The 26,999-nt window shown below is 32.0% G+C and overlaps 1 protein-coding gene across 1 annotated transcript in view; it reads left to right on the top strand.

The window, feature by feature from the left end:
• LOC102802675 (diacylglycerol kinase beta-like) overlaps positions 1–26,999 on the top strand; it is a 91,108-nt gene that overhangs the window by 27,303 nt on the left and 36,806 nt on the right. Inside the window, exons 3-8 of the mRNA XM_085495215.1 lie at positions 17,442–17,462; positions 19,473–19,623; positions 21,579–21,743; positions 21,951–22,208; positions 23,876–23,925; positions 26,362–26,436. Coding sequence (XP_085351341.1) covers positions 17,442–17,462; positions 19,473–19,623; positions 21,579–21,743; positions 21,951–22,208; positions 23,876–23,925; positions 26,362–26,436 — 720 coding nt within the window. The remainder of the gene's footprint in view (positions 1–17,441; positions 17,463–19,472; positions 19,624–21,578; positions 21,744–21,950; positions 22,209–23,875; positions 23,926–26,361; positions 26,437–26,999) is intronic.

The raw sequence follows: 26,999 nt of genomic DNA, 5'->3' as shown, positions 1-26,999 counted from the left end.
GATCTAGATTCAGAACAAACTGTTTTTATATTGAGACACAGATGTCCATTGAGAGGAATTTGTATTCATGCCTCAGGGTATGATTAATTCAACTTCAGTTGTTATAAACATGTAACGAGTTCACATCAAGGCTAGATGAAAAGTAGTTCATATTCTAATTGTATTTAATCAATCACTATACAAATGTATGACTGACACTATAATATGAATGGTAAATATTTATTGTTTAGGATGGCAAGCTGTATTCTGTTAGCTATTAGTGTCAACCTCATTGTATCCCTTACAGATTTACTTCACTACGTTTGCATGTGTATCTGCCTGCACCTGTAACTGAGACATGCATGTCCCAATCATGTTCAGACTTTATACATACATCATGCATCACGCTGCACACATACACAAGCATTCATACATGTATCACAATCAGATGGCCAAATGTAAGCCATTTTAAAGCAAAAACTCATCCAAATCAAGCATTTCTGCCAGTCTGAAACTAGATAACAGTCATGCATGGACAGATTTAAGGTAAAACAGGTGTAAGGTAAAAACACAAAAATCACAAGTTACAGTTTAAAAATACTTTATTGGTATAAGAGAAGCTCATTGTGTTCTAGCAAAGCTACACAGAATTAGCAGCAATAGGTAATATACACATTGCATGGTGACACAGTGAGCATGCACCCAGACATTTTTAGAAGCAGCATGACTGCAACTACAGCTAGAAACGGCATGACTGCAACTACAAGGTATAAAAACAGTGTGTACTACTGTAGCTCTACAAATACAAGAATTAACCTAGTTGGTAGAGGTAGTTCTACATATGTAGAAGCAGTGTGACTGCATCTAAAAGGTATAAAACAGTGTGACTACTGTAGCTCTACAAGAATTAACCTAGTTGTTAGAGGTAGCTCGACATACATGTATATAGAAGCAGTGTGCATGACTGCAACTACAATGTATAAAAACTATGTACTACTGTAGCTCTATAAGAATTAACCTACCGGTAGTTGGTAGAGGTAGCTCTGTGTAGAAGCAGTGTGACTGCAACTAAAAAGTATAAAAACAGGCAACTACTGTTACAGTAGCTTTACAAGAACTATGATTAGTTGGTAGAGGTAGCTCTGTGTAGAAGCAGTGTGACTGCAACTAAAAAGTATAAAAACAGGCAACTACTGTTACAGTAGCTTTACAAGAACTATGATTAGTTGGTAGAGGTAGCTCTGTGTAGAAGCAGTGTGACTGCAACTAAAAAGTATAAAAACAGGCAACTACTGTTACAGTAGCTTTACAAGAACTATGATTAGTTGGTAGATGTAGCTCTGTGTAGAAGCAGTGTGACTGCAACTAAAAAGTATAAAAACAGGCAACTACTGTTACAGTAGCTTTACAAGAACTATGATTAGTTGGTAGATGTAGCTCTGTGTAGAAGCAGTGTGACTGCAACTAAAAAGTATAAAAACAGGCAACTACTGTTACAGTAGCTTTACAAGAACTATGATTAGTTGGTAGAGGTAGCTCTGTGTAGAAGCAGTGTGACTGCAACTAAAAGGTATAAAAACAGGCAACTACTGTTACAGTAGCTTTACAAGAACTATGATTAGTTGGTAGAGGTAGCTCTGTGTAGAAGCAGTGTGACTGCAACTAAAAGGTATAAAAACAGGCAACTACTGTTACAGTAGCTTTACAAGAACTATGATTAGTTGGTAGAGGTAGCTCTGTGTAGAAGCAGTGTGACTGCAACTACAAAGAAATCAGTTAGGTATGAGGTAGAAACAATGAGCATTATAACTACAATCATATGAACAATGAGATGTACTTTCCTTTAAAAGTCATCAAGAGTTCATTGATACATTTATAATTTGAAACCCTGAGTTGTAGTTGATTGTATACATTTAAATCTGTCACACAAGGTTTGTTGACTTCATTAGCTGGAGGGTGATTGAATAGCAATTAAAGCAGCATCTAACTGTTTTAAAAACCATATACAGTTGAATAACAAATACTTCAAACACAAACTGTTTAACATTAAGTCAGATTTAATGAATTTAAACTAATTTAAACATTTTTTTTTTTTTCGTTTGTAATTTACATTAAACAGCGTCCCGAACAATTTCTGACAATTATTTGATCTTTGGAAAAATTTAATAAATTTTATCATTTATATGCAAGTATGTACATTGAAGTGCTGCATTTCATGTTTGATACATTCTAATATCAAGTATACAACGCATGAGAATACATTGTTCGTTTACATGAAATTTGAACACATGCTGTGTGACCACTGTTAAGTTGTGTTTAATTTTTGTTTACAACAATGAGTTTAACAAGTTTTTTCCCCATCACATTAAAGGGCAATGGTTGTCACATTTCATTCACGACATATAAAATACATTGATTTTTACATGAAATTTGAGTATGTGCTTTGCAAAGACCACCACTTTTTTATGAATATATCTTCATGTACTAAAAGATATAAATAATAGTAATATACACAATGTTTCTTTTATTTTGAACATTGTTGGATTTTCCAAAATTAGTTTGAACATTTTCATTTTACACTGTATGGAATGTTTACCTTTTCTATGATGCTTAGTTATTGTAAATTACTTTATTTTCACTTGAAATTTATTTTCACTAAAGGGATAAGGCAGTGAAAATATCTCATTTCCTATATTTTACATTCAACTCATCAAAAATCAGTGACAATAAACAGTTTAATATTTTGAAGTATCAGTCTATGTACATTTACCTATCATGCTATGGGATAGCCAGTCTGTGTGAATCCAGTCAGTTGCTGTCAGCAAAACATTGTCATTTAAAGTTGTAAAACATCATCTTAGATATTAGTTTGATTCATGTTTTTTTTTTTTATTTTCGTGGTTTGACTATATTGCTCTATATAATGAGACAGAGAGGGAGTGACATTGCGTGATTTGAATCACAAGAATGTCATTTTGCTGATTCCCTGTGGGCTCTATGATGACGTTTTCAGTGACATTGCCATATACATGTATAACATATTACACTCAGAATTATTCAATACATTAGGCATTGTGACCATAGCTATTAAAATGCTGTACCCTTTATTTCAAAATATTTTTTTTTTTTTTTTATAATTTCTTTGTGTTTGACAGGGAAATGTCTTAGATGTTTAGTTGTATCAGATTGTGGGAGTTGATGTAAGTGCAGATGTGTATATTTATTTGTAGAAACTAATTAACCTCTTTCAGCTCCCCGTAATAAAAATATCAATTTGGTATTAGTATCAATTTTTTTTCATGTAATATTGAGAACTATTAACCATACAGTTATTAGTTTAATTTAATATAAATTACTACCAAAGTAAATCTGAATGTTTAAATCAGCTGAAAATAAAGATTTTAAAATAATTATTAGTATGAAATATGATTGTCCCGTGGGTTTATCATGTAAAATGTGCATCCTGTGATTTATTAGTAATATCTTACAAAGAGATTGTATTTTTAATGTTGGTATTTTGGATAGACCTCTCTATTAGATTGATTTGATATTTTATATGTTGGTATTTTAGATGGACCTCTCTATTAGATTGATTTGACATTTTATATGTTGGTATTTTGGATGGACCTCTCTATTAGATTGATTTTATATTTTATATGTTGGTATTTTAGATGGACCTCTCTATTAGATTGATTTTATATTTTATATGTTGGTATTTTGGATGGACCTCTCTATTAGATTGATTTTATATTTTATATGTTGGTATTTTGGATGGACCTCTCTATTAGATTGATTTGATATTTTATATGTTGGTATTTTGGATGTACCTCTCTATTAGATTGATTTGATATTTTATATGTTGGTATTTTAGATGGACCTCTCTATTAGATTGATTTGATATTTTATATGTTGGTATTTTAGTTGGACCTCTCTATTAGATTGATTTGATATTTTATATGTTGGTATTTTGGACGGACCTCTCTATTAGATTGATTTTATATTTTATATGTTGGTATTTTAGATGGACCTCTCTATTAGATTGATTTTATATTTTATATGTTGGTATTTTGGATGGACCTCTCTATTAGATTGATTTTATATTTTATATGTTGGTATTTTGGATGGACCTCTCTATTAGATTGATTTGATATTTTATATGTTGGTATTTTGGATGGACCTCTCTATTAGATTGATTTGATATTTTATATGTTGGTATTTTAGATGGACCTCTCTATTAGATTGATTTGATATTTTATATGTTGGTATTTTAGTTGGACCTCTCTATTAGATTGATTTGATATTTTATATGTTGGTATTTTGGATGGACCTCTCTATTAGATTGATTTGATATTTTATATGTTGGTATTTTGGATGGACCTCTCTATTAGATTGATTTGATATATTATATGTTGGTATTTTGGATGGACCTCTCTATTAGATTGATTTTATATTTTATATGGTGGTATTTTAGATGGACCTCTCTATTAGATTGATTTGATATTTTTTATGTTGGTATTTTGGATGGACCTCTCTATTAGATTGATTTGATATTTTATATGTTGGTATTTCGGATGATTCTCTCTATTAGATTGATTTGATATTTTATATGTTGGTATTTTAGGTGGACCTCTCTATTAGATTGATTTGATATTTTATATGTTGGTATTTTAGGTGGACCTCTCTATTAGATTGATTTGATATTTTATATGTTGGTATTTTGGATGGACCTCTCTATTAGATTGATTTGATATTTTATATGTTGGTATTTTAGATGGACCTCTCTATTAGATTGATTTGATATATTATATGTTGGTATTTTGGATGGACCTCTCTATTAGATTGATTTTATATTTTATATGGTGGTATTTTAGATGGACTTCTCTATTAGATTGATTTTATATTTTATATGGTGGTATTTTAGATGGACCTCTCTATTAGATTGATTTGATATTTTTTATGTTGGTATTTTGGATGGACCTCTCTATTAGATTGATTTGATATTTATATGTTGGTATTTTGGATGATTCTCTCTATTAGATTGATTTGATATTTTATATGTTGGTATTTTAGGTGGACCTCTCTATTAGATTGATTTGATATTTTATATGTTGGTATTTTAGGTGGACCTCTCTATTAGATTGATTTGATATTTTATATGTTGGTATTTTGGATGGACCTCTCTATTAGATTGATTTGATATTTTATATGTTGGTATTTTAGATGGACCTCTCTATTAGATTGATTTGATATATATATTATATGTTGGTATTTTGGATGGACCTCTCTATTAGATTGATTTTATATTTTATATGGTGGTATTTTAGATGGACTTCTCTATTAGATTGATTTGATATTTTTTATGTTGGTATTTTGGATGGACCTCTCTATTAGATTGATTTTATATTTTAGATGGACCTCTCTATTAGATTGATTTGATATTTTTTATGTTGGTATTTTAGGTGAACCTCTCTATTAGATTGATTTGATATTTTATATGTTGGTATTTTGGATGATCCTCTCTATTAGATTGATTTGATATTTTATATGTTGGTATTTTAGGTGGACCTCTCTATTAGATTGATTTGATATTTTATATGTTGGTATTTTAGATGGACCTCTCTATTAGATTGATTTTATATTTTATATGTTGGTATTTTGGATGGACCTCTCTATTAGATTGATTTTATATTTTATATGTTGGTATTTTGGATGGACCTCTCTATTAGATTGATTTTATATTTTATATGTTGGTATTTTAGGTGGACCTCTCTATTAGATTGATTTGATATATTATATGTTGGTATTTTGGATGGACCTCTCTATTAGATTGATTTTATATTTTATATGTTGGTATTTTAGATGGACCTCTCTATTAGATTGATTTGATATATTATACATGTATGTTGGTATTTTGGATGGACCTCTCTATTAGATTGATTTTATATTTTATATGTTGGTATTTTGGATGATTCTCTCTATTAGATTGATTTGATATTTTATATGTTGGTATTTTAGATGGACCTCTCCATTAGATTGATTTGATATTTTATATGTTGGTATTTTGGATGGACCACTCTATTAGATTGATTTTATATTTTATATGTTGGTATTTTGGATGGACCTCTCTATTAGATTGATTTGATATTTTATATGTTGGTATTTTAGATGGACCTCTCTATTAGATTGATTTGATATATTATATGTTGGTATTTTGGATGGACCTCTCTATTAGATTGATTTGATATTTTATATGTTGGTATTTTAGATGGACCTCTCTATTAGATTGATTTGATATATTATATGTTGGTATTTTGGATGGACCTCTCTATTAGATTGATTTTATATTTTATATGGTGGTATTTTAGATGGACTTCTCTATTAGATTGATTTTATATTTTATATGGTGGTATTTTAGATGGACCTCTCTATTAGATTGATTTGATATTTTTTATGTTGGTATTTTGGATGGACCTCTCTATTAGATTGATTTGATATTTTATATGTTGGTATTTTGGATGATTCTCTCTATTAGATTGATTTGATATTTTATATGTTGGTATTTTAGGTGGACCTCTCTATTAGATTGATTTGATATTTTATATGTTGGTATTTTAGGTGGACCTCTCTATTAGATTGATTTGATATTTTATATGTTGGTATTTTGGATGGACCTCTCTATTAGATTGATTTGATATTTTATATGTTGGTATTTTAGATGGACCTCTCTATTAGATTGATTTGATATATTATATGTTGGTATTTTGGATGGACCTCTCTATTAGATTGATTTTATATTTTATATGGTGGTATTTTAGATGGACTTCTCTATTAGATTGATTTGATATTTTTTATGTTGGTATTTTGGATGGACCTCTCTATTAGATTGATTTTATATTTTAGATGGACCTCTCTATTAGATTGATTTGATATTTTTTATGTTGGTATTTTAGGTGAACCTCTCTATTAGATTGATTTGATATTTTATATGTTGGTATTTTGGATGATCCTCTCTATTAGATTGATTTGATATTTTATATGTTGGTATTTTAGGTGGACCTCTCTATTAGATTGATTTGATATTTTATATTTTGGTATTTTAGATGGACCTCTCTATTAGATTGATTTTATATTTTATATGTTGGTATTTTGGATGGACCTCTCTATTAGATTGATTTTATATTTTATATGTTGGTATTTTGGATGGACCTCTCTATTAGATTGATTTTATATTTTATATGTTGGTATTTTAGGTGGACCTCTCTATTAGATTGATTTGATATATTATATGTTGGTATTTTGGATGGACCTCTCTATTAGATTGATTTTATATTTTATATGTTGGTATTTTAGATGGACCTCTCTATTAGATTGATTTGATATATTATACATGTATGTTGGTATTTTGGATGGACCTCTCTATTAGATTGATTTTATATTTTATATGTTGGTATTTTGGATGATTCTCTCTATTAGATTGATTTGATATTTTATATGTTGGTATTTTAGATGGACCTCTCCATTAGATTGATTTGATATTTTATATGTTGGTATTTTGGATGGACCACTCTATTAGATTGATTTTATATTTTATATGTTGGTATTTTGGATGGACCTCTCTATTAGATTGATTTGATATTTTATATGTTGGTATTTTAGATGGACCTCTCTATTAGATTGATTTGATATATTATATGTTGGTATTTTGGATGGACCTCTCTATTAGATTGATTTTATATTTTATATGGTGGTATTTTAGATGGACCTCTCTATTAGATTGATTTGATATTTTATATGTTGGTATTTTAGGTGGACCTCTCTATTAGATTGATTTGATATTTTATATGTTGGTATTTTGGATGGACCTCTCTATTAGATTGATTTGATATTTTATATGTTGGTATTTTAGATGGACCTCTCTATTAGATTGATTTGATATATTATATGTTGGTATTTTGGATGGACCTCTCTATTAGATTGATTTTATATTTTATATGGTGGTATTTTAGATGGACTTCTCTATTAGATTGATTTTATATTTTATATGGTGGTATTTTAGATGGACCTCTCTATTAGATTGATTTGATATTTTTTATGTTGGTATTTTGGATGGACCTCTCTATTACATGTAGATTGATTTGATATTTTATATGTTGGTATTTTGGATGATTCTCTCTATTAGATTGATTTGATATTTTATATGTTGGTATTTTAGGTGGACCTCTCTATTAGATTGATTTGATATTTTATATGTTGGTATTTTAGGTGGACCTCTCTATTAGATTGATTTGATATTTTATATGTTGGTATTTTGGATGGACCTCTCTATTAGATTGATTTGATATTTTATATGTTGGTATTTTAGATGGACCTCTCTATTAGATTGATTTGATATATTATATGTTGGTATTTTGGATGGACCTCTCTATTAGATTGATTTTATATTTTATATGGTGGTATTTTAGATGGACTTCTCTATTAGATTGATTTGATATTTTTTATGTTGGTATTTTGGATGGACCTCTCTATTAGATTGATTTGATATTTTAGATGGACCTCTCTATTAGATTGATTTGATATTTTTTATGTTGGTATTTTAGGTGAACCTCTCTATTAGATTGATTTGATATTTTATATGTTGGTATTTTGGATGATCCTCTCTATTAGATTGATTTGATATTTTATATGTTGGTATTTTAGGTGGACCTCTCTATTAGATTGATTTGATATTTTATATGTTGGTATTTTAGATGGACCTCTCTATTAGATTGATTTTATATTTCATATGTTGGTATTTTGGATGGACCTCTCTATTAGATTGATTTTATATTTTATATGTTGGTATTTTGGATGGACCTCTCTATTAGATTGATTTTATATTTTATATGTTGGTATTTTAGGTGGACCTCTCTATTAGATTGATTTGATATATTATATGTTGGTATTTTGGATGGACCTCTCTATTAGATTGATTTTATATTTTATATGTTGGTATTTTAGATGGACCTCTCTATTAGATTGATTTGATATATTATACATGTATGTTGGTATTTTGGATGGACCTCTCTATTAGATTGATTTTATATTTTATATGTTGGTATTTTGGATGATTCTCTCTATTAGATTGATTTGATATTTTATATGTTGGTATTTTAGATGGACCTCTCCATTAGATTGATTTTATATTTTATATGTTGGTATTTTGGATGGACCACTCTATTAGATTGATTTTATATTTTATATGTTGGTATTTTGGATGGACCTCTCTATTTAGATTGATTTGATATTTTATATGTTGGTATTTTAGATGGACCTCTCTATTAGATTGATTTGATATATTATATGTTGGTATTTTGGATGGACCTCTCTATTAGATTGATTTTATATTTTATATGGTGGTATTTTAGATGGACCTCTCTATTAGATTGATTTGATATTTTTTATGTTGGTATTTTGGATGGACCTCTCTATTAGATTGATTTTATATTTTATATGGTGGTATTTTAGATGGACCTCTCTATTAGATTGATTTGATATGTTTTATGTTGGTATTTTAGGTGGACCTCTCTATTAGATTGATTTGATATTTTATATGTTGGTATTTTGGATGGACCTCTCTATTAGATTGATTTGATATTTTATATGTTGGTATTTTAGATGGACCTCTCTATTAGATTGATTTGATATATTATATGTTGGTATTTTGGATGGACCTCTCTATTAGATTGATTTGATATTTTATATGGTGGTATTTTAGATGGACCTCTCTATTAGATTGATTTGATATGTTTTATGTTGGTATTTTAGGTGGACCTCTCTATTAGATTGATTTGATATTTTATATGTTGGTATTTTGGATGATTCTCTCTATTAGATTGATTTGATATTTTATATGTTGGTATTTTAGGTGGACCTCTCTATTAGATTGATTTGATATTTTATATGTTGGTATTTTGGATGGACCTCTCTATTAGATTGATTTGATATTTTATATGGTGGTATTTTAGATGGACCTCTCTATTAGATTGATTTGATATTTTTAGGGGCCCAAGCCTGAAGGGCGAGGCCCCTATTCTTATTGTCCGGTTTTTTCTTCTTTCTTCTTTCTTTCTTCTTTCTTCCGTAACTTTTTTTGTCAAGTCGTTTGTGAAAACCGCTGAACGGAATGGTCTGATAATGCTCTATGCTGATAGTCCCTAATGTGAACTGGTGCAACATGCTTTCAGAATTTCGATTGGTCAATTAGTTTGGCAGCCATATTGGATTGAAATAAAACCGGAAGTGGCTGTTTGACCACTTTCTGAGGGTCTAGGCGTCTAGATTTTTTTATGGTATATAGTACAACTCATGTGTAATAAATATCAGCAATAAAAACTTTAGCGGTCATGTGACTTTTCCCGCCATTTTGTTTTTCCTGAAAACGGCAAAAAACACTTAAAAATCTTCTTCTTCAGAACCACCAAGGAGAATGCTCTCATATGTAGTATTTAGCTTCTATATATGACTCCCATTTATGTTTGAAAAAATTATTACGATTGGTCACGTGGTTTAGCCACCATTTTGGATTTCTTCTAAACAGGAAGTAGTTTTTTACTCTGGCAACACTTGAGGGATTATTTTCACTTTTGCTTCATGGCATCTGTATATCAACCCCTTTCAGAAACCTAATAAAGATTTCAGATCAGTCACATGGTTTGGCCGCCATCTTGGATTTTAAGCAAAATTGACCAAAAGTTTGGGCATTTGTTTCTCAGAGATGAGTCAACCAATCTACTAGATGTTTTTATATTTACCATGCCTAGCCTTAGCTCCATATGAGAAAAATAATATTATTTTGATCAGTCACATGGTTTGGCCGCCATCTTGGATTTTATGAAAACAAATCTTGTGCATTTACATGTGTTGTATTGGTCCGATTTGGCTAAAATTGTATATGTGCATTCTTACTCTTGAGATGGATTCTTTCAACCGAATGGCACGTGGCTGGGTTTTGTCGCTAGGCGCCTAAGGGGTGGGGGCTTCTAACCTCATTAATATGCATAACTGATATATCTCAAGCACTGTTGGAGTTAGGAAGATGAAACCTGAGTTATTATGACAACATTTAACAATTGATTTCATTAAAATAACAGATTTCCATATATGGTCATGTAAACTCATTAATATGCATAACTGATATATCTCAAGCACTGTTGGAGTTAGGAAGATGAAACCTGTGTTATTATGACAACATTAAACAATTGATTTCATTGAAATAACAGATTACCATATATGGTCATGTGAACTCATTAATATGCATAACCATTATATCTTAAACACTGTTGCAGTTAGTAAGATGAATCCTGTGTTATTATGACAACAGTGAACAAGAGATTTGATTAAAATAACAGATGACCATATATGGTCATGTGAACTCATTAATATGCATAGCAGTCAAATCTGAAACACTGTCGCAGAGCAGGACATGTAACTAGTGTCATTATGAAGACATTGAATGAAAGATGTAACTGACATTAGAAATGGCTATATATGAACATGTAATCTCATTATTGTGCATAAGAACATGGCTCATTGTATATCCTGAAAACCATATTTCGATAACCAAACCAGGTAAATACATGGTACCAACTTCATTTCGACCTCATGTTACTGATAATACAAGCTACCTGATTGTCTAACATGTGATCTCATTAATTATGAAACAGAATCTTATCAGCTTGGGCCCCGGTGACGCCGCTTGCGGCTTTAATTTATGTTGGTATTTTGGATGGACCTCTCTATTAGATTGATTTGATATATTATATGTTGGTATTTTGGATGGACCTCTCTATTAGATTGATTTTATATTTTATATGTTGGTATTTTGGATGATTCTCTCTATTAGATTGATTTGATATTTTATATGTTGGTATTTTAGATGGACCTCTCTATTAGATTGATTTTATATTTTATATGTTGGTATTTTGGATGGACCACTCTATTAGATTGATTTTATATTTTATATGTTTGTATTTTGGATGGACCTCTCTATTAGATTGATTTGATATTTTATATGTTGGTATTTTGGATGGACCTCTCTATTAGATCATTGCAAACTGGCATTGAGTGGCAATGTCATGACATCACCAGTCACATGATTACAAACAACAAATCAAATCCATGCAAACTGGCATTGAGTGGCAATGGCATCACCAGTCACATGATTACAAACAACAAATCAAATCCATGCAAACTGGCATTGAGTGGCAATGTTATGACATCACCAGTCACATGATTACAAACAACAAATCAAATCCATGCAAACTGGCATTGAGTGGCAATGACATCACCAGTCACATGATTACAAACAACAAATCAAATCCATGCAAACTGGCATTGAGTGGCTATATGTTACACTTGTATAACATCACCAGTCACATGATTACAAACAACAAATCAAATCCATGCAAACTGGCATTGAGTGGCTATATGTTACACTTGTATAACATCACCAGTCACATGATTACAAACAACAAATCAAATCCATGCAAACTGGCATTGAGTGGCAATGACATCACCAGTCACATGATTACAAACAACAAATCAAATCCATGCAAACTGGCATTGAGTGGCTATATGTTTCACTTGTATAACATCACCAGTCACATGATTACAAACAACAAATCAAATCCATGCAAACTGGCATTGAGTGGCTATATGTTACACTTGTATAACATCACCAGTCACATGATTACAAACAACAGATCAAATCTATGCAAACTGGCATTGAGTGGCAATGTTATGACATCACCAGTCACATGATTACAAACAACAAATCAAATCCATGCAAACTGGCATTGAGTGGCAATGTTATGACATCACCAGTCACATGATTACAAACAAATCCCCCAAATAAATCCAAATTTGAAAATAAATTATTCATTCCACCTAGTAGATGAAAGCAGAGTGCCAAGGATGACATGTATTCTATAATATCAAATGGTGGTTTTTATATTTCAGTTATCAACTATTATTACAGTCACAAGTACTCATAGTCAGTAGGTGTATTTTCATCCAAATTTGTTAAATATATAATATTGGAAGGTCTTTACCACAACTGTTAATCTTTGTAAAGTAAAATAATGCATAATAATTTATCTTGACATAAAACATTACTGGCTAACAAAAATGGTAGGCTAAATCAAAACATTACTGACTAACAAAAAAGGTAGGCTAAATCAAAACATTACTGGCCAACAAAAATGGTAGGCTAAATCAAAACATTACTGGCCAACAAAAATGGTAGGCTAAAAAAATCAAAACATTACTGGCCAACAAAAATGGTAGGCTAAATCAAAACATTACTGGCCAACAAAAATGGTAGGCTAATTCAAAACATAACTGGCCAACAAAAATGGTAGGCTAAATCAAAACATTACTGGCCAACAAAAATGGTAGGCTAAATCAAAACATTACTGGCCAACAAAAATGGTAGGCTAAATCAAAACATTACTGGCCAACAAAAATGGTAGGCTAAATCAAAACATTACTGGCCAACAAAAATGGTAGGCTAAATCAAAACATTACTGGCCAACAAAAATGGTAGGCTAAATCAAAACATTACTGGCCAACAAAAATGGTAGGCTAAATCAAAACATTACTGGCCAACAAAAATGGTAGGCTAAATCAAAACATTACTGGCCAACAAAAATGGTAGGCTAAATCAAAACATTACTGGCCAACAAAAATGGTAGGCTAAATCAAAACATTACTGGCCAACAAAAATGGTAGGCTAAATCAAAACATTACTGGCCAACAAAAATGGTAGGCTAAATCAAAACATTACTGACCAACAAAAATGGTAGGCTAAATCAAAACATTACTGGCCAACAAAAATGGTAGGCTAAATCAAAACATTACTGGCCAACAAAAATGATAGGCTAAATCAAAACATTACTGGCCAACAAAAATGGTAGGCTAAATCAAAACATTGTAAGTTGAAATGTGAATAATATGGAATTTTACTAATATAGAAGCTAAGGCTAAAAGCATTTGATCTGAAATAAAAGTGAATCTCTATAAAAAATATTGAATATTAAAAAGATTTTTTTTTGAAGATGTGGTTTCCATAACATATTGTAGTATATATTGCCTATGACATTTATTGCTTTTAGGTAAGACCCTGATTAACAATATGTCTCACCTACCCTTGGGCATAGCACAATGCAATGAGCAATTGATCTTACTATTTCTAGGTCTTCTAGCCAGCCAATACTTCACCCACAATGACAGTAATAGCTTACTCAAACTGCCACTACTGAGGTAATAGAAACTTTCCAAATTGCCTTAGTGAAAGCTATTCAATTGATCCCATACTTGGTTCTCACTGATAGTGGAATACTGATATTCGCATATTTTTTCTGATATGTTCCATGAATTTTTGGAAGACTTTTCTGGCTTACATATGTTGTTTTCAGTCCCTGTCAGATGAAGTCTGAAATAGGGACTTGTGTTTTGGTTTCTGTCCATTAGTCCATCTGTTTGTGTGTGTCCATCGATCGTCATTGTAAAATGCATATATAATAGCTCTTTCACTGTAATAATTGTTTGTTAACAATGTTTGCAAAGTCCATCTTGTATTTTTTTTTTTTTTTTTGGCCTTTACATGGTGAAAACCAATTCAATTTGCAAGTTGTGGTCACTCAACCTGAGTTGTGAAGTTAGTTTATTTCAATCCCGTTTCATGGCATAGCACTGCAAATGTGTATGAGCAGTTCAGAAAGTTAAAATATACTGGTATTTTTCTGCTATATCTGACTAACTTTCAAAGAAGCACTTATCAAAACTGTATTTCTGCATATTTTTCTGTCTCTGATTGGTTGTTATCTCCATACATCACATGCAATACAGTGCATGTCTCTGATTGGTTGTTATCTCCATACATCACATGCGATACAGTGCATGTCTCTGATTGGTTGTTATCTCCATACATCACATGCGTTACAGTGCATGTCTCTGATTGGTTATCTCCATACATCACATGCAATACGTGCATCCTGTTTATCACAAAAGGACTCAGAAAACTGTCTGTCCAACAACAAATTTGGTTTTTATCAAACCTTTGTATTCACTAGATTGTTTGCTGTATATGCACCAGGCTTTTTATCTTACCCGGTATACATGTATTTGTGGAAACTACCAGATGTTCTTTTTACCTCAATTAACTAATAACCAAGTCATGAAATCTGGAAGCCACACATATGTTACTGGTACAGTGTATCAACTCCATCATATGTTCCGACTGGGTGGAACATGTATGTGGAATTAACAGCTAAGCAACCATCCCTAAAATACATGATTTTTTGGAACTGAATATTCTGGGTGCTAAGTAAGTGAGTTAGCTAAATAAATAAGATAATAAATAATTTGAATGAATGAATTATTATAAAAAAAACAAAATACATAACATAAAAAAGCATTTGGGATAAAATTATTAGGAGACCATATCACTGTTGTATGCAGTTTTCCTGTTTATAAAACCAATTTAGTAGCATACTGAACATTTTTGTTTCATGACAGACTACAACATGTAAGGTGCATGTCAATAATATTAGCATATCTATTGTAATTAATTATTTGTGTATTATAGACAAAACTACAGATGTACAAAATGTACATGTACTGAGGTGGGCAATGTGAAAGTACTGATATTATGCCATATTGCAAAAAAAAATGATAGTTAGAAATCACTTGTATTTACTGCTGGAAAACCTTCAGGATTAGCAAAAATGACTGGAAAAAAGTGTCAGTAGGCAATGTGTTCATTTAATAAATATCTACTTTATGGAAAATATAATAGCTGTTAAATTCTGGTTATTCTTGGAGGTTACTGATTTAAGTACTGTAATTACATATTCATTATGTAATATGTTCCAGTTTTCATGTACCATCCCTTCCTACTCAAAAAATACACTATCAATTTGGGGAAATAAATTGACCCAGAAAAGTTTTGCCGGAAATATATATGATAATAATTTCTATAAAAAGTGACCTTCAGGGTAGAGTAAGTCTTTGCAGTCTGGGTAATGCAATTATTATGACTGCATATACACAGCTGTCAAAGTCATTGTGAGCATTCTATTCGTTATTTCTTGGCCATTAACTCAATTTACCCATCCGTATGTACATTGGTAATTCACTGTCAGGATTACAATGTTATTATTAACTGAAAAACCATGGTGTTTCTTCATTACTATCTATATCCTATGTAATCCTAATGTATCTATTCTATTCTCATTGATACATTTGTAAAACACTTATTTCCATATTGTTTTAATGTAAAATTAATATGCATCATACATGTATCATCATTTCTGTGTTTCTCTCAGATTTTATGAACTGGCGTTTTTTTTTTTTTTAATAATTATTATTCATGGTTCCTCATTTCAAAACTGAGGGCTTTCACCTACCATTGTCATCCAGTCCCCAGACCCCCATGTTGTCATCCAGTCTCCAATTCCCCCATGTTGTCATCCGGTCCCTGACCCCCCGTGTTGTCATCCAGTCCCAGAGAGGACCCCCCCCCCCAATGTTGTCATCCAGTCCCCAGACCCCCATGTTGTCATCCAGCTCTCGGATCTCCATGTTGTATTTATATACCACTGTTCATCATCTAAATATTCCACTGTACACCAGCATTAGGAGTCCACCATCTGGGTAGACTATGACCTCATAGCTTCTATGTTATCAATGCTAGAGAATCAAGATGGTTCTACTTATGATGAAATCATTTTCTCAATTTTTCACAACAGGAACTATGATATCATGCTTTATTTCATCCATGATTTCTACTATGTTTGTTGTTAAAATGTGGGTATTATATCTAAAAACATTGAATGAAATAAAGCTGATTAAAAACAAATTTGTGACAGTGGGAAAGAAATCTTCTTATACACAATTTTGGCATGGCTATAATTATAGACCCTCAATTTGACAAGAGTTTTCTTGTTTTTTCTTGTTCTTATAATCTTATAATCTTGTTAATTTTTTATAAATGACATAGATTGGTGGACTTTGCAAAAATTTAAACTGGTATTATGCTGAATTATTCATGATAATAAATTTTTTTTTTTTTTAAACAAATTTTTAGTGTAAGTGCATGATTTGGTTTTCAAGTGATCTACCAGCCAATGTTGCCAAAAATTGATCAACTGTCTATTGAAATTATGTATGATTATTAACTTAATTTTAAAGTTGTATGTTTTTTTTTAACTTTCTAATAAATGGTAGACTGATAGTTTTTGCACCAATTAATGGCATATTTGTTTGAACATAGATTACAATTAAACTGACAACCTATTTTATGTTGTCCTGGCACTGGTAGTGGAAACTTCTCTCTGCACATACATGTAGTAATCTGTAGGAAAATATTTGCTTAATTGGCACAAATTTCTAACCACATATTTCACAATTTGGTGACATTTCAGAATAAGGACCTACTAAATCAAGTAAGACTGTGTGCATTCTATTTTTTATTTCCTTTGAATTTTTTTTTAATCTATTCTGACTTTAGCTCTAGATAACATTTATATTTGTTTCCTGATTACTAACAATATTACTCTTTCTTAGATCTAACTTACATATTGTAAAGTTATTGTATTTGTCTTTGATATCATAACTGACTGAATGTGCTGATTCAATAATAGTTCATCTATTCCACTAATAAAAGTACTTGGAAAAAGTTGTTAATTTTGTGATTGTTGTGAGTTAGTCGACTCTGTATAACTTCAAAATGCGCTCATTTTATACAAATTTTTAATCAAAATCATGCTCTGTCTAAAATGAATTTTGAATATACATAATAAAAAAAATATTGTAAACATTTGTTCTAGAATATTGGCAGAACAAAATGTATGTGCCAACTATTTTGTACCAAAATAGTAACAAATATAATAAAAAAAATTGGTCTTTGAATCAAATCATTCATTAACAACAGTTGAATTTTGAATATTGCTAAATAACATTACTACAACATCAGTGTAAATATTAATAGAATTGTGTACATGATATTTATCAGTGCTAGTCATTTTTGAGTTGATTTGTCAAATACAATACATCCCTTGCCTTTCTATATGAATTCCTTCAGTGCACAATATTCTACTTAATTGCTGTCTCATTTTACATCTTCATATCCTCTAAGGCTTATGAGTGAACCACCCACACATACATGTATCAATATATCCCTTACTGACTCATTTCTCTAAACACATTAATCATCCATTTCTCTATTTTGAGTTACCATATCCATGTAAAATTCAGTCCTCATAATAAATAAGCCTTCAGTTTAGCTTAAACTGTATGCAGACATACATAAAATTTCTGTGATTTTTGTTTTCATTACAGTTCACAGTATTGCCATGATTTTTACAGTGTCTCAACACTGACACTATAAATATACGTATTTTTGCCCTACAGCTGTGGACGCCCACCTCACCCAATCATACACCCACACTCATCGATTTGTGTCTGTCTACCAATTCCACCATTTAATGGCCAGCCATTGAGTGCTAAGTTGCATGAAACTTCAGACCATATGGATGTGTTGATTGAAATGAGACATGTACACATTTAAAACACTGACAAATCTTTGCTAATTAACCTTACCTTCTAACGATATAATTAATTGCATGGTGTGGACTTATTGTTTCCTGCTTTGTATTTTTAATGTTGTGTTTATGTTTGTGGTGCTGTATTGTGATTTATTTTTGCACTTAGTACTGATGCACTTTTCTGACATCACAATTTGTTACGCTTTTTTTAGAAACATTATTAAAATAATACATGTGAGCAAGATTTGCTAGTGCCAGATGAAGTTACAGACCCTCAGAATTTATCAATTGGTACATAACTTTCACATAATTGAGTAATTTGTGCCATAAGACAGCAAAATGATTGAACTAAAATATCATAAAATATGTAACCATCATCATTGTTCATGTTTGTACAAAGTTTACAAGTATATAAAGGTCCTGCCCACTAACATATGAATTCACCAATTACACCAAAGCAGGGAGTTGTGTCTGTGACATCATTAATGATTATCTGTAATCTAAATTTATGTCATCTATTTGGGCTAATTGACAATTTTTTATTTCAGTTCAAGAAGAGCTCTCGTATGTTTTTTTTTTTTTTTTTTTTTTTTTTTTTTTTTTTTTTTTTGCAAACATGGAGAGTGACTGTTGTCAAAAAGAATTATATTATATATATCCCCTTGAAATACTTTTTGTTATGCATTAAAATATGCTGATTAATGAGAGTGCAGTATTACAGATGTGTCAACACATGTACTACTTAAAAAATGTCATCTTTCACAAAATAAAACCAGCAAATTTATATCAATATTTTTTTTCTCACATTCTGACATTGACAAAAACAATGTTTTAAATTTTGTATCTGAATCATCTCATTCAATGTTATACATGTACACGTGTGTGACTGTAAATTCTTGTATTTTACAGCCAATTGACTATGAAGGATTTAAGTTATTTATGCAGACCTACCTTGATGTGGACATCATGCCTGAAGACCTGTGCCGACATCTTTTTCTGTCGTTTGTCAAGAAAGGTATCGAATTGGACGATAACAACAAACATGCTGATGGAAAAAAAGGTAATGATACCAATAGTACCATGTGGGAACATACTGAATACTTATTTTATTTATGCCTTCTTATTTACAGATTGTTGTATCTGGCCTGAAAACAAGGTATTTGTTTCACATGTTTCATTATTATTGTATATATAACCAATCTAGATTCAACGAAAATTACTGAAATACTGCTGATGACTGATATTTCAAGAATGTGTCAAAAATCAGTGAAACTTGGTACTTAGATTTTGTTGACCAATTTATTTCACTGATATACTGAAGTACTCAATAATTCAAAATAATTGCTCGTATTACAGCTTTCACATACCACTTTATAAGCTTCTAGTTTAATAGGCTTAATATGTTTTTAATTCATTTTTAATTAATATTAAATATTTCTTATATATCTACCACATGTCTCCAATACATACACACAGGATTTTTTCCAGGCTTTTTTTTATTTTGGCTGATAAATAAATCAGTAAAAATAAAAGCCAGTGAAATTCCTGCAATGATTTTCACCAAATTCACACACATCCTCTATGCTGAATGAGCTGCATAATCAGCTATTGACAAATTATTTGTTTGAGGGCGCCCTTTCTTGCAGTCGTCATTAGACTGTTAAATTTATTCAAATCTATTAACCTATTTACTATAGATATTTTTCTGTTCTGTTTTTGATATACAAAGTTTGGATAAAAAGTCGAAGTCTGATATCTCAGTCTTTGAGCAATATCACATTTGATGTGAAAAAAATGTTGAACACAATTTTAGTTCACTGTCAGATCCTGCAGTATATGCAGAAGTCAAATGTAAAAAACAGAACAGACAAAGGTCTTAGTAACAGTGTCAAAACATTGTGTTGAGATTCTACAAATGCAACAAACAGGTATTTCAATGCTTAATAATGTGCTATACATATCTGATGATCAACGTTGATGAAGTAAGGTTATCTCAGTGCCATATTGCTATCTGAAACATTGATATTTTGTCGTGTAAAAAAAAATTCAAGTTCAAAATTTTTTTTTTTTTTTTGCAACTGATATTTATTCCATGCCTTTCACACTATGCAAGTTTTTGCACTGAACAGGAAATCAGGAAATTTTTTGGAAGAAAATTATTGGATATTGTCAAACATTTTTACCTGAGTGTGGTAAAGTAGTAGGCTTGGTCACTCTTCAGAATACAACATCAAATATGTGGTATTAAGTTTTCCACATGATAACTGGATGCTTCTTTCTAATACCATAAAATCTGTATTAGAAGCCGTATCTCAAATATAAGTCATACCCATTCTTTTAGAGCAATTGAGTACCAAACATTCACAATTTTTCATACATGTAGATGCTCTAATAGAAGCCGCATCCCTTCTGTAGCATTGTACCATTTTAATAAAAGCCGCAGCTTCTAATACAGATTTTACAGTAGTGGCTGTAAATGGAATTTGCTTTTTTTGGTCTTCTGAATAAATAAATAAACATTTGCACCGAAATTTGAGTTAGAGAATCTGTAGAATATGATATGTTATTTTATCCACATTTCTTTCTGCACTGCAAGTGATGCCCTCTAGTGGCAATGTGAGCACCCTCTAGTGGTGGTGCACTTCTGTAATGAAAAAATGTACATGTAATTTGAGAGATTGTGGAAAACCCCTGCTTTATGATCATGAGGATAATCGTCAGGTAACCAAGGGAAATAGAACAAAGAATGAGAACGTGATGGACCAATCAGAACGCTGGACCCATTACTACCGGTAGTTACCAGCCTCTTTGTGGCTTTATGCTGCACCATGACACTTGAGGTGGGAACCAGCCAATACATGTAGATGAGTGTCAATATCATTTAAATATGCAACTTTGCTTGGTAACTTTAATTCTTGACCTACTTATACACTGTATGACACAACAGAGCATCATTGATAGAGGGCGCTACACATAGAAATGATGTATTGTTCATGATATTTTTATTTTTTTCAGGGTCAAGCAATAAAACGGAGGTGCCCATTAAGCCAGTACCTGCTCTCATTAGTGGAGAACAAACTGGTTCCCCAAGTCACTCCCGTAGTTCCTCTAAGAAATCCAATGCTTCAAATGGATCAATCCATTCTGTCAAACCGTTAACTTCCATAATCAAATCAAAAGGTGTGTAATTTACTCACCACAATGTAACCATTCATCACATTGTATCCATATGTTACATACATTACATCATTATTCGTGTTCAATTTTTTGAATTTCAATAAGATTTTTAGAAATATACCCAATGTATTTGGTAAAGAACAGCACCGTAAATTTCTCAAGTCAAGTATATGAAGTGCAATCATTTTGTAACCAATTTTTCTTATGCAGAGAAAACTCCATTACCAACAAAACCTTTAAAGATGAAGCCCAAAAAAACAAAATCATTATCGAGAAGTTTCTTTCGGCGAAATAAATCAAAATTTAATGATGACAGTTCCAGTGAGGAGGCGGATGATGAACCCAAACCACCATTACATTATGAGAAAGGATTACCTCCTGACGTTGCAGGACAAGTTGTCTACATGAAAGATATTGTATGTTATTTGTCATTACTGGAGGGTGGAAAACCTGAAGATAAACTAGAATGTAAGTGGGTCATACATCCTTGAACATTTGGGGGTATGATAATTTAGTAATCACCATCCTTAGAGGTGAGTATACATCGTACATCCTTGTACATTTGGGGGTATGATAATTTAGTAATCACCATCCTCAAAGGTGAGTATACATCGTACATCCTTGTACATTTGGGGGTATGATAATTTAGTAATCACCATCCTTAGAGGTGAATATACATCGTACATCCTTGTACATTTGGGGGTATGATAATTTAGTAATCACCATCCTTAGAGGTGAGTATACATCGTACATCCTTGTACATTTGGGGGTATGATAATTTAGTAATCACCATCCTCAAAGGTGAGTATACGTCATACATCCTTGTACATTTGGGGGTATGATAATTTAGTAATCACCATCCTCAAAAGTGAGTATATGTCATACATCCTTGTACATTTGGGGGTATGATAATTTAGGACTCACCATCCTCAAAGGTGAGTATATGTCATACATCCTTGTACATTTGGGGGTATGATAATTTAGGACTCACCATCCAGGGATACAACAAGATTAGGACCAATTTCACAACATATACACACAAGTTTTGAACTGGTCAAAATCGAGTGGTGAGGGTGGTTATTAGTCCCCGTTCGGACGCAGTCAAAAAACGGTGACTTACATGTATGTTTGTGTGTGCGTCTGGACCTGTATATTAGAAATGCCTGCACCAATCACAATCAAATTTCACATACACGTATCATACATGATGCACATCAATTTGTCTCATGATCTGATTCAAGATGGCCGAATGATGGCCATTTTTGTGCTAAAAAATCAAGCATTTATGGATGGATTTAAACTTGATGCATACGTTGGACATTATGGGACCTTGATGTACATCATTTTATTTTTCAGTTCAGATTTAAAAATAGGCTGACTGGCGGCCAATGTGTTTTAATGAATGCAGTGCTAGTGCCATATCTCTGACATGCTTTGACATGCTTTGATGGATTTTGTTCAAACTTGGTACATACATTAGAGATTTTGGGTTCCTGATGCAAGTCATTTTATTCTTCAGATCGGATTCAAAATGGCGGACATTTCGTTTAAATGAATGTGCTTCTAGAGCCATATCTCTGATATGCTTTGACTGATTATGTTTAAATTTCATATATTCGTTTCACATCATGTCATAGATATATAGATGTATTCAAAATGGCTGACTGGTGGCCATTTTGTTTTAATTAATGCTATTCCAGAGCAATATTTCTCAATATGGACAAGGACTCGTTTTGACGATCAGATACAAGATGTCAACCATTTTAATGTTAAAAAATCATCATAATCAAGCATCATCTTCTTGATCCATACTTTTGACATGTTTATGTTCCAACTATGTTACTATAAACAAAACTATATATCTTAAATTTGATAACTGACAAGAACTGTGCCATGCATGGCTTGTTTCTATTATATTATACCAACTTCATTTTAAAACCCACCATGACTTTACCACATTAAGTATTGATTTGAAGTGATTTTCATCTAGAAAATTACCTATCAGCGGGCTTTTGCTGGATCTAAATTATTGTACTTATTTTTAATGATTTCATATAACTTTGAAATATCATATGCACTTACATTATTGACATGGTAATATTTATGATAACATGATAATTATATATTTCTTCCAGTTATGTTCCGTTTGTATGATACTGATGGAAACGGTTTACTTGATAGTTCAGTAAGTTTGATTATTATGTCTGTTCAAATTATTTATATATAATACATAATGCCTGACAAGTGAGCATTGTTGAGCAGATTATTGATTTATTAAAAATAGAACTGACAACTTTTTGTTGCTCCCACTGCACTAACTATAAAAGATATAGATAGCATGATATATCAAGCAATGATGGTATACGCTATGTCATATTGTGAGGTTATTTGAAGGACACCACACTGTATACACAAAGATGACTCAGAAGAAGTATCAGCTAAATGTAGCCTAGGGATGTGCAGATTCACTGTGCCCTCTTGTGTCTGAGTCTACAGTTTGAAATATTACATACCGATTCCTTATTTGGAATTTATATTTCCTTATATGGTAAGATGCAAAATTCTCCCAAAATTCTATTTTCTGGAGATACATGTACACTGCCTGATGTATAATTAATATAGATATACACTCTACAAATATGTACATACCTCACTGTCCTGCAAATATGTACATACCTCACTGTCCTGCAAATATGTACATACCTCACTGTCCTGCAAATACCTACATGCCTCACTGTCCTGCAAATATGTACATACCTCACTGTCCTGCAAATATGTACATGCCTCACTATCCTGCAAATATGTACATGCCTCACTGTCCTGCAAATATGTACATACCTCACTGTCCTGCAAATATGTACATGCCTCACTGTCCTGCAAATATGTCCATACCTCACTGTCCTGCAAATATGTACATACCTCACTGTCCTGCAAATATGTACATACCTCACTGTCCTGCAAATATGTACATGCCTCACTGTCCTGCAAATATGTACATACCTCACTGTCCTGCAAATATGTACATGCCTCACTATCCTGCAAATATGTACATACCTCACTGTCCTGCAAATATGTACATGCCTCACTGTCCTGCAAATATGTACATACCTCACTGTCCTGCAAATATGTACATGCCTCACTGTCCTGCAAATATGTACATACCTCACTGTCCTGCAAATATGTACATGCCTCACTGTCCTGCAAATATGTACATGCCTCACTGTCCTGCAAATATGTACATACCTCACTGTCCTGCAAATATGTACATGCCTCACTGTCCTGCAAATATGTACATACCTCACTGTCCTGCAAATATGTACATGCCTCACTGTCCTGCAAATATGTACATACCTCACTGTCCTGCAAATATGTACATACCTCACTGTCCTGCAAATATGTACATACCTCACTGTCCTGCAAATATGTACATACCTCACTCAAATATGTACATACCTCACTGTCCTGCAAATATGTACATACCTCACTGTCCTGCAAATATGTATATGCCTCACTGTCCTGCAAATATGTACATACCTCACTGTCCTGCAAATATGTACATGCCTCACTGTCCTGCAAATATGTACATACCTCACTGTCCTGCAAATATGTAAATACCTCACTGTCCTGCAAATATGTACATACCTCACTGTCCTGCAAATATGTACATACCTCACTCAAATATGTACATACCTCACTGTCCTGCAAATATGTACATACCTCACTGTCCTGCAAATATGTACATGCCTCACTGTCCTGCAAATATGTACATGCCTCACTGTCCTGCAAATATGTACATACCTCACTGTCCTGCAAATATGTACATGCCTCACTGTCCTGCAAATATGTACATGCCTCACTGTCCTGCAAATATGTACATGCCTCACTGTCCTGCAAATATGTACATACCTCACTGTCCTGCAAATATGTCCATACCTCACTGTCCTGCAAATATGTACATACCTCACTGTCCTGCAAATATGTACATACCTCACTGTCCTGCAAATATGTACATACCTCACTGTCCTGCAAATATGTACATACCTCACTGTCCTGCAAATATGTACATACCTCACTGTCCTGCAAATATGTACATACCTCACTGTCCTGCAAATATGTACATGCCTCACTATCCTGCAAATATGTACATACCTCACTGTCCTGCAAATATGTACATACCTCACTGTCCTGCAAATAAAGGGATAATTTACAACTCAAATCTGAATCTGAATATAATTTTTACAACATTAAGAGATCAATATATTTAAAATCTTTTTGTGTCAATTGACATTTCTAGACATTGCAGAAACTACTGTCTGTCTTGAAATGTTTTGTTTCTTTAGGTGAATAATAACGTATGAACCAGTCTCCCAAACCTATGTTTGAAAGGCAGGGCAGGGTGTACTCTAAGTTATAGTTCAATTTTTTAAGCAGTCAGTTCTCAAAATCAAACTCATGAACTGAAGCCAGGTAAACACCGCTAACCATTGTCCAAATGTTTTGGCAAGTGCATTAATATATTTATTCTATATCTCATGGCTCAATTAAAATAGAATTATATTTTGGGATCTTATTTTGAGAATTTTATTTTGGTTAACACTCTCTCTCTCTTATCTTTTTCTAGGAGTTAGATTGTATAGTGAATCAAATGATGCATGTAGCTGAATACCTTGGTTGGGATGTTTCAGAACTCAGACCGGTAAGTACCGGTAGTTCAATCCTCTTTGTTTTTTGTCCTTTTTTATTAGGGTTCTCTTGTTGTTCCAATTTCTTTGCTATTTCAACACAAATTTGAAAATTACATGGTCAGTTTGTTCCAGTTTGCTCTGTATATGTGTAGAGTGAGGAGTGAACTAAATGTTGAAGTGAAGTCCTGACAATTATACATGTTGTCAGGTGCTAGATGTGAAACTTAATAAATTTACTTCCTTTAACAAGAATACTAACTTACAATGATTTTTTTTGTCTGACTGCATAGAAGGCAATCTATAACCAGTGATACTATATTGCCATCAATTATGATTAAGTCACATTTTTTCCACCAATGATTCAGTAATACTATATTCACAATGTTATCTCTCATTAAATAATTACTACAAGCAAGAAAAAATGTATATTAATAAGTTTATCATGAGAATACCGCAAAGTATGCACTCAGGCATTACAGTACGGGATTACATCAAGCTCCACTACCCATTACTGCCTTCATGCATACTTTCAGGTATTCTCGTAAGTACCGGTACCTCATATTCTTCAATGATG

This window comes from Saccoglossus kowalevskii, chromosome 21 (genome assembly GCF_978046115.1).
Source record: "Saccoglossus kowalevskii chromosome 21, keSacKowa6.1, whole genome shotgun sequence".
NCBI lineage: Eukaryota > Metazoa > Hemichordata > Enteropneusta > Harrimaniidae > Saccoglossus > Saccoglossus kowalevskii.
The sequence above is the reverse complement of the archived record's forward strand: the minus strand, read 5'-3'. Positions and strand labels throughout refer to the sequence as shown.